We start from the raw sequence: 14,906 nt of genomic DNA on the forward strand, positions 1-14,906 counted from the left end.
CTTTTTAATACAACAGTTCACTTGTAATGTACTATTTGAAAACGGGAATATTTGACAAATAGCAGTAAATACTGTCCACTTGTGAGATATTAGGTAAAAAGGTTAAAATCTGGCATACAGCAGTCAAATTGAATAGTGCGTTCATGCTGAGGCTACTGAATTTACCCCGATAAAGGCGATTATTACGTTTTATAGATCTGTAGTTCGTCACAGTGGGAGGTGGTAAGAAATGGGCAGGACAGCGGGCGGTTCCTGCAGTACCTTTGCTGCTCGTTGCCGAGCGCCCGCCTTCAGTTTAGGGATGGCGCTCGCGCCCCCTGTTGGACCGCGGAGAGATAGCGTGTCCCCACCCCTTTGTCGGCGGCGCGCGAGTTTGAGGTCACTGTCGCAAAGTCCATGCCAGGCCACGCGCATGCGCAGCACAGAGAGTGGAGGAAGTTGCAGCAGGAGCCTTGTGAGAGGGGGACCCTCCAGGTGTCCTCCTTGGAGCAGCAGGAGCAGCGGTAGCCGCAGTTATCGCGGCAGAAAGAGGAGGAGGAGTAGGGTCCGATCAGGATTCCTCTTTGGTCCGCGGGCACTGGGAGGAGGCTTCGGGCTCCCAGTACCAGGCGGCGCTCAGTCATCGGTCACGGCCCGGGATTCCTCGCGCAGAGGCGGCGTCCGCCGCTGGCCGCTTTCGCGCAAACTGAAGGGTGAGCACGCGCCGACTAAATGAATATCTGTGCTCGTTTATGGGAGGTTGGACCGGTCTATGGGGTAGAAGCCCACCTCTTTCTAGCAGGTCTGTTAGGCATGGCGCCTCAAACAGACTGCCTACTCTCGCTCAAGTAAACACTGCACGCTCCGAAGCACTGATTTGTTGTAAGGGGAGATGTCAGTGTCTCTGTCTAGAGTACTGTCCAAATATAGGAGACCCTGACTTCCAAGTTGCGCCGTACAGATTTTTATACCTGCCTTCTTTTGTTGGTATACTCGTGTTTCTCCTTCACCTTGCTTGTCATGAGCTGCTTCTACACTTGAAGGCATGCTCTTTCAAGTCCAGAGACGTTAAGTTCTTTGTCAAATCTTCCGGCTCCGCTTGTCAGAAAGGACATAACAGTGACTGACATGCTAACTTTGTAAACCACCACTATGGGCTAATTCGAACGCTGTGTGAATAAAGTCACCGACAGTAGGTAAACTAAGCCTTTAGGGTTTTTTTTTTAATTGTATGGAGCCTACATTATGTAGGCCTATGCCACACGAAAACACCCAGCAACTGACTCAAAGAAATCAGAGCTCTGGAATTCATGAGAAAACTTCTATTAACCATTACAGTGAACAATATACGTTAGAGGGAAAAGTAAACAGCAGCACAATTAACATAAGAATACTATACTGATACAGGTTTAATTTCAACATAGCTGAACATCCCTGGTTATAAGGATTGCTTTGCCACTTTCATCGGTCTCACTTTGCCCAGGGAGGACTCGGCTAGTAATTTGTGAAGTGGAAGCTAAATGAAGCTCCATAGTTCTTTCTACCTTCTACTTGGATGTAGTGAGGGCATATGCATTTAAAGTAAAAAGTCTCATAAAATGTGTTTTATTTATTTTCGTTTTTGCTATAGCAGAAATGAGCTTTGGAACAGGATGACAAATTGCTTTACATCAGAGTACAATCGTACCTTGTGCTTAAGGAATAAAGTAATTTACATGTCATTCCATTGTAACGTATGTGGGTCGTTGCAGTGCTTGCCTGCATTTGAAGTATGCTACATTTTGTACAGTATGTTGTAAGTGTGTTGCCTTTGTTTTGAGCTTGTATTTTTCAATGTTGTGCTTGATGGCGATCGCGGTGCGGTTGTCGTGTTTAATGGATGCAGCACTTATCACTGTGATCTCGGAAGAACTGAGAGCTAGGTACACAGTTAATGGGTTTTATTGTGGTTACGGGAATAATGTTGCCCATTCTGAGATTTTTGGCCCAGAGTAGGCTTTTTGAGTGTTTGTGAGCATGAATATGTTCTGGTAAGGCCGTTTTTAACTGTGAACAGTAGGTATACTTAAAAAAAAAAAGTAATTATTTTTGTGGGTTTTATCCCAGGACTATGGGTTGTGCCGTGTTTTCACCTCTCCTGGATGCCTCTGATCTTGACTGGTGGTGAGTTCAAGAGTTTCAGCTTGTACTGAGAAAGCTGTGCCCTCTATCAATTCCTTATAGTAAGGCAGTAGAACAGTCCATGGTGTAAGCCTGGCATGCAGTGTCCTATTTTGTTTGGATTGCTTGAATTTAATCTGTAGGCATAGTGATCTTTTTCCTTGGGAAGCTCTATGGACAATACAGAGTGCCTTAAACATTGCTCATCCAGCTTCCGGTTTCCATTGGAATGCTTGTAGGACTGACATTGTGTTTGGTGGGGTGAAGGTGGTGCAGGAGTTTTAGCTTTTGTTGGTATTCAAGGTATGGGAACGTGTCAAAGTGTTTTCATTGTGTAGAAGGTACTCATTGTCACCGTGTTGATATGTGGTATCCAGGATAGATAGGAATCCAACGTTAGTCCTAGTCTCTTATTTTTCTTGATGTAGCTGCAGGGCATTAAGTATCTTGGGCCATATGGCAGTAGGCTGGTGTTGCTACTTTTCACAGGTTATGATCTTCGTCCTTGAGGTGTTGAGATTTAGCTGGTCACTCATCAAACTTGCACTTATGCCTAGAGGCAGTAGTACATTCTAGACATGGGCAGCCCATTTTTTTTAATGATTTGCATATTCTCTGCCTAGTTGTAACAATTTGATCAATATATCAGACTTTTGCCCACTATCACTGTAATCTTTACGCAGCCTCACATAAAGAAAACAGACTATTCTGTGCAATTCCTCATGCACCTATCTCTTCCCAGACTATCTCGGAAAGAGGCACATACATTAGATGAACCTCTCAATGATGTAGAAATAACCTCAGCCTTATCCGCAATAGCCTTCAGGAAAATCCCCGTCCTGATGTCTTCCCAACCAAGTATTATACTGCCTTCAGAGAGATTCTGGTCCCCAAACTGTTCGCTCTCTATAAGGGAGTGGAGCAAAAAGGCACGTTCCCACTGAACTAGATACAGTAACAATTGTGGTGCTACCTAAGTCACAACCTCCCCCTACCTCTTGTGGAGCTTATCGTCCTGTCTCTCTTATTAACTGTGAGGTAAAAATAATCCCTGCAATACAAGCCGTTTGACTCAAAAGTGTCCTTCCCACCCTAAAGCACCCGATCAATGTGGCCTCATGCCGTTGTGGAGTACAAGACACTGCATCCGGCGCCTTCACGTGGCCCTGGCCCACCGTTACTGCCTCATTGCTGATCTGGCATTACTTTTTCTCGATTTTGAGAAGGTGTTTGACACGGTTGACTGGGGCTATTTAGGTGCAGTTCTGAGGTGCGCTGGGCTAGGACCTCATTTTCATAGGCTTGTACAGACCCTCTTTCTAATCCTACAGTGCAGGTGCTAATCAATGGCATTCTATTGTGTGACTTCCCTATCAGATGGGGAACCAGACAGGAATGCCCCCTCCCCTCTCCTGTTTGTGTTCGCAATTGAGCCATAAGCACATCTGATCTGTAACGACGCCCAGATCCAAGGCTGGAAATTGGAAGAAGGGATGGAAGATCGTATTGCATTATATGCAGACAGCATCCTCCTCTACCTGGCCAATCTGGCCCTCACGGGTCCCTGATGTCTTCACATCCTTCAGTGCTTTGAAGAAGCATCAGCCATCCGAAAGAGCCCCTCTAAATCAATACTGATTGCCCTTGGCCCATGCCAGGGACTGTTTCGACTGGCAAACCAATATTCCCGTCTGTAGACTTAGCATCAAGTATCTAGGCATCTGTGGAACTTTACACCCAGAACTCACCTAGAACTTGAACCTAGAACCACTGGTGAAGAAGACCAAGCAAGATCTAACTAAATGGTAATCCCTCCCAATAAATGTAATGGGCCGCATAGCTCTCTACAAACTAATGATCCTGCCACGATTTCTCTACATGTTCCAAAATACTCCTCTCACAATTCCCCAAATGTGGTTTCAGCTCCAGGATAGAATGGCAACATCATTCTTGTGGCAAGGTACCTGGTCCCGACTTGCTCTTAAAACCTGCCAACGTACCCAATATGAGGGAGGCCTTGGGATGACTAACTATATTATTTGGCTTCCCATCTTATCGTAATACACGACTGGTTAAATGGTGGTTCGACAGACCTCGCTTATTGCCTAGAACTGTCCCTTTATGTTTTACACCGCCATTACCAAAATAGGCCTGTCCACCTGCAGGACTGCCCTACAACACATCCAGTGTGTGAATAAACTCATGCAAGAAACTCCTCTTTGGCATGGCACTTGGCTCAGTGAATCTGCGAATCTACAAGGATGTGAAAAATGGGATCTCATCAGACTGATCCAACTGGGAGACATTCAATTGGGAATGCACATGAAGTCATTTCAAGATCTCCCACACACGACTACGTACTCACAAACACACAATTTTATAAGTATCTGCGCCATGCCCTCCACGCTCAAGTCCCCCACACTGCCCCCCCCCCTACTTCTGAAATTCAATCCCCTAGAAGCCAAACTCCCTATGGGGGCATTGGGCAAGGGCAAGATATCTCACATCTACCCTACACTTAACATAAATGCCCCTGGTGATCTGGACCACCTCAGGATCCGCTGAGAGGACTGGATGGGGCCCTCTGATGAGAACATTGGAGGGGTGCCTTGATGGCACCAAGAACCCTCACTGTCTCCTCCTGTTTGCAACTGGTTCAATCTTACTATCTACACAGTGCTTACCTTTCACTGCTGAGATTGCATCATGCAGATCTCCTCTTAAAGCCTGGGTGCCCCCGGTGTGATGCCACCCCGGCTGATTTTCACCATATGGTGTGGGTATGCCCCCAGATTCAAACCTACTGGTCCGCTATAACAATGGAACTCACCAAGACACTGGGGTGGGAGGTTTCACTACCCCCTCTGTTGATTCTGCTATGGGTTCAGGAGGGTGTGTGAAGCACAAGAGTTGACAAGATGTTTTTGGAAATGGCCCTACTGTTCGCCAAGCAAGACATTGCTGCCCATTGGAAGACCCATGCTCCTCCCACTCTCTCAGTGGCTACAAGGAGTAGATTATTGTGCCCAGCAGAAGAAGTCAGTCTATGAGGCCAGGGGTTGCCCCAATAAACACAGTCATTTCCCTCACATACGACTGAGTCATATTTCATAAGACTGCATTTGTTGACGATGGGATGAAATATCTAAAACTGTCATGGGTGTTTTTTGATGAATATGCTTTATATTCCTGTACTGAACAGCAACGTCTGTGTGCTATATATGGCCTGTATTCTTCATTGATTACATGATTCAAAATGTAAAACTTGTTATAAAAAAAGTTTTATCAATCCAAGCAGGTCTGATATGGGAGTTTGGTAATTTTTGAATAGGGCAGGGGATTTGAGGGATCACTAAGGAAATCCACAATGTTAAAAAAATTGGACTGAAGTGGCAGGTGGGAGGTACACCAAGGTTTGTCTGTATTTGAGATATGAGGAAATACATTTCATAACATTTTCACTTATTCTGAAATGACGAAGTCTTTATCTGGTGCTTGCATTGATAATATGGAATTCTTTGTCTGAAAGGGTATTGAAAGTATTAAGTGTCGGAAGATTGGTCTTTTCCCTCTTTGTGGTGGTTGAGTCACATGTGGTGTGTTTGCTGTGGTCTCCTTATGGTAGTTTTCTTTGTTCTAAGATTAGTTTCTGGAGATTTTATCACAGAAGCATAGCAATCTTGTTGTTTCTGCTCTTTGGTACTCTGAATTGCAGAATTCTGCTATAATTTTGTGGAATTTCTTGTGGTGTTATGTTTTCATTTGTTTGATGTTGTCTTTAATTCCTGTAGTTTTCTTGTGTTTAACTCTGGATGTCTTCTTAGTGGTATCTTGTCGTTCGTGCAGTGTAGATCCAGTTTACAGGATGTGCTTGCCTTTTGGGCTGCATATTTATTAAGATTCTTTCGAAGTATGAGTTATGTGGTCTAGTTTTTTCCATTGTCTGTAAGTGCATTGGTTCTTGAAGTATGAAATATTATTGATGGGTATGTTGATCCTGAAGGTAATGATGTTGTGGTCTTTCCAGATTACCAGGCAGTTGTCATGGTGGGCAAATATTTCGAGTGAGTCTAAACTAGTGAGTAGGGTCTGATCAAACTTGTTGGAGCTTGAAGGCCCCCAGGTTGGATGTCAGGGCTGCATTTGTAGTTGGGTTCTTGTCAAACCAGATGTTGAACTCTCTTAGAACATAGGTTGAGTTGATAGAGTAGAGTGTGTGTCACTTTATCTAGCAAGACATCTTTAAAATGAACACTGTTGACTGTGAGTCTGTTTATTATGTATTCTACAATTTATTACGAGGAAGGAACAGGCAGGAGTTGGCTGGCATTGGAGTGAACTCTTATCAACAAGAATTCACAATCGTTCATGGTGAGGTTTTTGATGTATGTTATTTTTAATACTTTTCTGTGGATGACTGCTAAGCCTCATCCAGTTTTTACAAAATGATTTTTGTTGGTGATGCCACATTCAGGGGAATGACTTTGTGGGTGCGAGTCGTCACTGAAGCTTTCTTTTCTGTAATGGAGGTTTGGTATGATTTCTGAGACTCATCAAATGTGCTGATGCGTTTAGTGTTCATGGGTTTTGTGTTGAGCATACGTTTTAGCTGTTGGATCTCTGTCCTCTTGGCGTGATTGAGCATAAGCAGAAGAGCAGAGGCATAGGACATGTACTTGGGGATGAGTTGTGATGGCATGTGACAATGTGTGTCAGTTTTTTTGATTGGGGTCTTTCAGTGAGTGAATGTGTTGCCTTTCTATTAGTTGTGTGATGTACATATGGATGGATTTGTTGTTGATGAAGCTAGATGGGTGATGTGAGTATTGATGTATTTTTAGTCCTGGTGAGTTTTTGGTTGTTAGATCTGGGGCAGCTAATCATGTCCTCTGGAATTGGTAATGGGTAGAGGGCAGATCTTGGTTCTGGTGCTGCCAGATTAGTGATATGCTGGTCAGAGGATTACTTTTTCCTGTGGAATTGAAGGTGGGTTGCATCGGAGCGAACTTTGAGTAGTTGATGTGTGTGTAATATTAAGCTTGCCCAGTAGCTAGATAGTGGTGGGTGCAATAAGGCACCTGCAGCTCAGTGGTAATTTATCTTAAATTTTTGGATGTCAGAGAAGGTGGGTAATGATGAGTTTATCTGAGAAGTAGTATTAAATATTTCTTGCAGTAGTGAGTGGTTTGATGGTGGCAAGAGGGAGTTTCTGGCCCTAGGCCCTTTCCAGTTCCCAACAACCACAAACAGACGGCACCCTTTACCTGGATGCCCCTAACAGTTTTGTTTAAATAGTTGTCATAATGATCAGTAGGCCTGGGCCTCTTAGCGCCATAAGCCTTGGGAATCATGCAATATGTAATCCCTGGGAGCAATGTAATTTCTAATCCCTGAGACTAAGAGGAGCCCTGAGCCTTTTGGTCAAAGGAGCCCTATCTTTAGTAGTCAAGTGACTTATGGCCAGTGGAAACTCTAACCCTGGTGGTCAGATGGCCTTAACTTAAACCCTGGCTCAGTGGAGGGAAGGAGAAGGCCTGGTAGTGTGACAGTGGGCCCCAGCCACTTGGTCTGTAGGTGGTGTGAAAGAGGGGAAGCTGGTGTGGCCTTTCCCGTTCCCTTTGGAAATACGCTTTTAAATCCTATGCTGCTCAGGTGGGTAGATTTGCAAACGTGTAAGGCAATCCTGCACTTTTTTTAAACTCTTTTTATTTAAATACACATATGCTCACAATACATTATATATCATCATCATAATGTGGTTTACACTTTGTTTTTGAGAGGAAGAAAGGTACAATTTTGCAATCCGACATATCCATAAATTAGTTAATTTACTATTTAGCTTGTAGTCTCTCAGTGATCATGGAACAGCAGCCCCAATGTTCCCAGCCCCTGCATCCATAAGGTACCTTGTCATACATTATGTAACATATGTGTAACCACGCCATGGGGGCCACATTTTATTGTATTTATTGCCCCAGTTTTAATAGATCTCCTGTTCTACTTGATGGCACCAATCCATGTTACTTTTCAATTCTCTAATTGAAGGGGGCTCACTTGCGCCCCATGCTTTGGTTATGTCCTTTTGGCCACTCCCGCTGCTAGCCTCAACCAGGTTGTTTGGTGTCTGGGCCATTTATCCTCCCCTGTAATGTTAAGTATGTGCCATCTGGCCTCCATATGCACCTCCAGACTTGTCACTCTGGTCAGCACCCCTGCTACCTGGGACCAGAAACCCTGAATGATTGGGCAACTCCATAGGGTATGAAAAAAGATACCCACCAGGCCACACTCCCTACCGCACAGATCAGAATCACTACGGCCCATACCGTGTTGTAGGGATTTGGAATAATATGACCTATGTATCCCTAATATTGTCCAAATGTGTTTATGATGTGCAATAGTCTGTCCACTGAACGATAAGGTTTTGTGACATAGTAAGACATCATCTGCGTATAGAGAGATCTGGGCTTCCCAATTGTCCCCTTCCCTGATGCCCCATACTAGCGGGTCCTACTGTATCCATTCGGCCAATGGCTCCATGACCAAGGCAAATAGGTGTGGGGACAGTGAACATCCCTGCCGCATGTCCCTGTGAAGCATGAAGGAACGCAAGACTGCTCCATTGACGTTAACCCTGGCCCTTGGATCCTGGTATAGGAATTTGACCCACGAGTGGAACTCTGATCCGAAACCCAGTCTAGTAAGTACTGCAAAAAGGAAAGGCCATTTTCGCATCCAGTGATAGCACTATTGCATCATCTGCCTCCTATGCCTGTGTCTCATGCAGAATCCCATACAGTCGTCTAAGTCTGGTGCTCCTATGTGGCATACAGCCCGAATGGTCTGAGTGCACCAGCTTTGTTATAACTAGCTAGAGTCTATTACTCAAAATTTTCGCCAGAACTTCCGCTTCTAGGTTAACTAATGATATTGGTCGGTAAGAACTACATGCCGTTTGCGGCTCGCCATTTTTAAATGTAGCACTACAATCGTGGAGTTCTGCAGGTCTGGTGGGAGGTTTCCTACTTTTTTGGCCTCCTGGAAACTAGCTGCCATGTGTAGGGCCACTATGTTTGCGGCACATTTATATGGTTTGGCTGATAAGCCATTACGGCCTGCCGTCTTTCCCGATTTCAGCCCTGCGATAGCCTCCCGTACTTCCTCAACTGTAAGGTCCTGTTTCAGTGCGCTCTATCTTCCTCCGACAGAAACTGAAGACGGAGGTCTCCCAGGCGTTTCCCACAGTCCCTCTCAGTGTGAACCGTCCTGAAGGTGTAAATCTGTTCGTAGTATGCAGCAAATGTCTCTGCTATTTCTGGGCCTGAGGTGTACCTCTCCTTCCCCTCCCCCATAGTTCCGCCACCCAGTTGCGACCCATTCCCCTCCTCACTTGCCACACTATCAATTTGCCGGCCTTGTCTCCCACATCATATAGTCGTCTCTGCACTGCATAGTATGTTTGCTAGATGTGGTTTCGGCCAAGTCTCTCTCTCTCTCTCTCTCTCTCTCTCTCTCTCTCTCTCTCTCTCTCTCTCTCTCTGTCTCTGTCTCTCTCTCTGTCTCTCTCTCTGTCTCTCTCTCTGTCTCTCTCTCTGTCTCTCTCTCTGTCTCTCTCTCTCTCTCTCTCGTTTTCTTTGAAATAATTTTCTGCCCCCGAGAATGATCTGAGACTCCTCAAGCCAAGTGTCGTGGATCATGGAATCTATATACAACTGTCCCATGTGTGAATAAATAATCCAGGCGGGATAAGCTTCTGTGGGATGCAGAGACGTGTGTACGTTTTCGGGCTTGGGAGGTTATGATCCCTCTACTGGTCTACCAATCCCATGGAGTCCACAAAGGATCTCAACTGGCTCACGAGAGCCCTGGACCGTGCGCTGGTCAGTTTATCACATTCTGAATTCATGGTGTCATTCATGTCTCCCCCAATAGTAAGATGCCTACTGGCATTTCTAGCTGCACTGTTCCCAGTGCCGGAAGCATTTCATCCCGCAGCGTGGGCACATACACAGAGCAAATGTTTAATGTCTGACTATTCAAGGTACCAGTCTGCCACATAACGACCCAGGGGATCATTCCAGACCTGGCCTGGAATGAATGGTGTGGAAGTTTTGAGTAGAATCCGCACTCCACAGGAATTGGTGGTAAATCCAGCGTGTGTCAGTTAGGTATATCCCATACGATTTAGTTCCCTATAGTTATTACCTTTAAAGTGAGTTTCCTGTAATAGGACTATATCAGGGGCATGGCGTTTAATAAATTGCAGTACAGTGTACGTTCAATCTTGTTGCCCAGACCATTGATATTCCAGGTCATTGCCGTCAGCTGCCGTTTGTTAGTAGTCTGCATCTCCTTGGTGTCTTTATAATGAGTCCGACACTGATATGACAATGGGGTAACTCCTTCCCCTCCCCCCCCTACCCTGGCTCTCTTCCCCCCAACTAGCAAAGTTGGTTTGAGCAAGAAACAGTATACAACAAGAATTAACCATTACCCATAATACTCCCCCACCCTTCTTCCTGCCACCCTGCTTAGTAGGTTCAGAACTACCGACCCCCAAAACTTGCATAGCGCCTGTCACCCGTTTCTTAACATCAAACTGTACTTAGGGTTGGTTAGCTCCGCCTGTAGTAACTATGGGATAGTTACCGGAGTATGAACCCCATCGATGAGGCTGTTAGTTGGCCCCTTACTATGAGTCATTACATATGAATCAAACTATTATGCTGAGTGCTCAAGGAGTTATGGTCTCTTTGACTTAGGGACGTTCCAGCTATGTGAGGTACACCCATTCTCTCTTTCCCTCACCGGCACCATCTAGTCTTATCTCTATTATGTAGTCCCTCAGGGTGACTCTCAGCCCTTTGTTGTCTCTGTATCATCTGCACGGTGCGCTGAGGGATCATCCGAAGTGTCTTGTTCGCTCCTCACCCCTCCTCTCCGCTAGGGTTGTCCAGCTTTCCGCCAGCCCTCAATCCAATCCCGCAGCTCCTCAGGCCAAGTAAAGAACCAGGATTTGCCCTCTGTGACTACCCGCAGCCTTGCTGGAAACAGCATTATGTATTGGATTTCTTTTTTGCGCAGCACATTAAAACATATATATTTTTTTTTAAACTTCCTCGAAGCTACGTCACAGATTTTGGACCTGACACGTGAAGTCTGGGAAGATTCTAATTTGTGCATTTTAGTAGAGTAGGTCACCTTGAGTCCGTGCTGCTTGTAGGGTGGCGTCCCTGTCTCTGTAGTTGAGGATCCATGCTATAATTGTGCTTGGTGGAGCCCCTGGTTTCAGTGGTGGGATCGGCGCCTGATGAGCCCCTTCCGGTACCCCAACTACTCTGATGTTGTTCCTTCTGGCTCTTCCCTCTTGATCTTGAAGTCTGGCCTACATGATGTGCTGTTGCTTGGTGAGTAATTGGACATGTTCCTCTAAACGCTTAGACGTGGACTGCAGGGCCTAGATATTCATTTCAGCTTTGTCCGCCATTTTTTGTAGATCCGCTCTTAGAAGGGAGACATTGATTGTCATTGCTTCATGTTTTGGTTCCAGTGTCTGTTTCAGATCGGAAATGGCCGCCATGATAGTGTTTAATGAGGGCTCAGATGTACTGGTGATATCTAAGGTCTGGTTTCTGGATGCGGCTTATACCCTTGGTACTGCGCATTTGTCCATTTTGTTGAATTATGCCTGGGTTTGGTTCCTCGGTTTGACCATGGCTCACGAGGCACTCGCACCTCTCACTGCGGGTCGAAAGATGAGGGGGGTCCCCCCCACACACACTTAGGATTTGGGTCGGGAAGGGGAAGTCCCATCCCTCAAGTTCTGCACCGATCTCCTGCACAGTCGCCCCAGAGGCTTCACAGGCTTCCTCCGTTCATCCAGATGGGTTGTGTTTAAAACGCTTGTTCAGTGCCTTGTCTCATGGTAGCGCTCCGTTCCTCCTCTCTTGGATAGTCTTATGCCCATCCTGGTCTGGGGTCGGGGGATCACGACTCAGTCCCCTTCTCCCTTTTTCTCGACACCTGTTTGCTTTCTGCCCCGCTATGTCTGACGCACCTCCCCGGCCTTATGAGGAGTGCCCAGGGGACGCTCCTCTCTTGCTGCGGATGTGGCTCCATTCGGCTACTTCCTTGCGGTCTCTTCTCCCCGCTCGCTGTGTGTCCGTCACCGGGCCTCTGCTCGGCTGGGGAACCTCTTCCCCTCTCGTGCCCTCCAGCCTCCCTTGCATGTCGTGGCCCAGGCATGGCCGTATCAGGCTGTTCTTCCCTCCAGTCCACTTTTCCCAGCACACCACGGGAGCGGATGCCGTGGCCGCTCTCCACTCTGTGACCTCTGCCACCAGCCAGACTTTCACGCTCTGCGGCTCCTTGCATACCTGTTGCTGCTGCGGTGCGCTTCGCCTAGGCCACACCCGGGGCCGCGACCTGATCGGCACGAACATCAGGGCCGGCCGGGTGAATTTTCCCTCCAGACGGCTCCGGTAGATCGCTGGTGCCTTGTTCAGTGCTGGCTTCCTTATTTCCCCTCAGCTGGCCTCAGGTTATAGACAGCTGTCGGGGTGTGCGATTTTAGGCTCGCCGAGCTCTGCTAGTGTGCGGCCATTTTAGTTGCTCGCTAAGCAACGCCCCCGCAATCCTTCACTTTGAATCCTTATCTTAGACCCTAAGTCACTGCTGTATGAGGTTAATCTGTTTTAGCACTATTGGATTTTTTTTTTTGTTAGCAGGCTAAACAGTTAAACAATACAAGGGAGAGAACCATTTAATACTGAGAAACAGTGTCTGTATTCTGTTGATAGGTGTAGTTTATGTTACAAAATTAGTTCTTGAGGTCCCCTTCAAAAGACATGATCTAAGTGGCCTGACTGATATACATTGTAAGAGCATCCTAATTCTTTAGCACATTTCCAGAGAAGAGGCTCTTAGGGTAATGGTCTTTCTTAATATGGGGTTATTCAGCTTGAGCAGGACATGGTATCTTATTGCTTTGTTTATGCCTGAGAACCGACCTTTTTGAGATGGATATTCAGGTGTGTTTAGGTGGATTGCCTTGTATGTTGTGTTTGCAGTTTTGTAAGCAGAGTGATATTCCATGGAGAGTCAACTTGTTGACGTCAGAACAGGTATGATGTATCAACATTTTTTTCTGTTGGAGATTAGAGGTGTTGTTTTGAAATCAAGGACTTATCTACAGATTGATACAAAAAACGAACAGCACAATAAACGAGACAAAGAATGCATAGTTCTATTTATCTTGGCAATTCTGTTTATTTATGAAGAACACATATATTGTTTCGATCAGAAGACCATTCTAAATACCTCTATCACAATTAACAATTATTGCTAGAGGTGGTTATCATTAATCCTTGAAGCACTTCTGAGAATAGGTCGACTATTCAAGTGGCATGACTATCATAGGCAGACAACAGTGTTTGAAAAGGTCTGTTACTGTTGAGCACACATACATGCAATGCATGTATTTAAAGTGGTGTGATGGTAGTGTTTTTTTCTCTTTCAATTTGGAAATGATGATACTTTAAGCTCTTACTTGGAAAGTTTGAAATGTCTAGTTGTAAAGCGTTCTAGTGAAGAGTGGATAGAAAGTAAAAAGATAAGAACTTGAAAGCAGCAAATGAGGACTTGGGTGACTATCAATACTTATACTAAGGGTTAGAGTGTAGCAAAATATGTCACAATCTGCATTCTCTGTTTTAAATACAAGCATTGCTACCTTTTATAATTAGTTTGTTTTTGGCAGAAAACCAGTCACCTTAGTGGTGATATACATAGGTGTGAGTATACTTCAGAGAGATTTTACACCATTTTTGTGCAAGATTTAGTGCATTTTCTTGTGTGGTTATGCTGTGTTGTGTTATCCTATGCTGTGTTGTGTTATCCTGTGCTGTGTTATGCAATGCTTGTCTGTGTTGTCTTATGTGGTGTTATGTGGTATCTTGTTGTGTTATGTGGTATTATGTTGTGTTATGTGGTATTATGTTGTGTTATGTGGTATTATGTTGTGTTATGTGGTATTATTTTATGCTATGTTGTGTTATGTGCTGTTGTGTTATGTGCTGTTGTGTTATGTGCTGTTGTGTTATGTGCTGTTGTGTTATGTGCTGTTGTGTTATGTGCTGTTGTGTTATGTGCTGTTGTGTTATGTGCTGTTGTGTTATATTGTGCTATGCTAGGCTATGTTGTGTTACACTGTGTTGTGTGATGGTGTGGTGGTATGGTGTGTTATGTTGTGTTGAAAGACAACATTACATTGATCAGTTTATTACCTCTATGTACGTCCTTTGCACAATAGTATGTAATTGTTTGAGAGTACATGTAGGAAGTACTAGTAGACGCCTTAAGACATGCATACAGGAGCACTGCAGGGCAATAAGAAACAGTGTTCTGCGTTATCAAGTAGTAAAACATAAAGGTAACCATACAGAGACATCTGACTTTTCCATGGGAATGGGGTTCAGAACATGTTTGTGTCATGAGGAGGGGTCCATGAGCTACTTTTATGACAGGAGTCAACTGGAACGGTAGACTGCGGGCTGTGAAAAAGGGACTCAATTCAGAACATGAGTTATACTATTTTTTATGAGGAACTGAGGAAAGCCCATCCACATTGTCTTGGGGGCCCTGGACCTTACAAGGTTTATTTTCCTTTGAAGTTATCATTTTAATTTTAAAAAGTCAATAAGGGTGATTTATATGAACCATATTGTAGTTTGAATGAATCCTCCTTATGGCGAATCATTTACAGTTTT

The 14,906-nt window shown here is 45.1% G+C and overlaps 1 protein-coding gene across 3 annotated transcripts in view; it reads left to right on the plus strand.

Moving 5' to 3' along the window:
- The first annotated feature begins 230 nt into the window (after nt 1-230).
- ZC3H13 (zinc finger CCCH-type containing 13) overlaps nt 231-14,906 on the plus strand; it is a 532,845-nt gene continuing 518,169 nt past the window's right edge. For all 3 annotated transcript variants that reach the window (XM_069205400.1, XM_069205402.1, XM_069205401.1), the window contains exon 1: nt 231-692. In XM_069205400.1, the coding sequence (XP_069061501.1) occupies nt 302-692 (391 nt within the window). In that variant the 5' untranslated portion in view covers nt 231-301. The remainder of the gene's footprint in view (nt 693-14,906) is intronic.

Source organism: Pleurodeles waltl, chromosome 8 (genome assembly GCF_031143425.1).
Source record: "Pleurodeles waltl isolate 20211129_DDA chromosome 8, aPleWal1.hap1.20221129, whole genome shotgun sequence".
NCBI lineage: Eukaryota > Metazoa > Chordata > Amphibia > Caudata > Salamandridae > Pleurodeles > Pleurodeles waltl.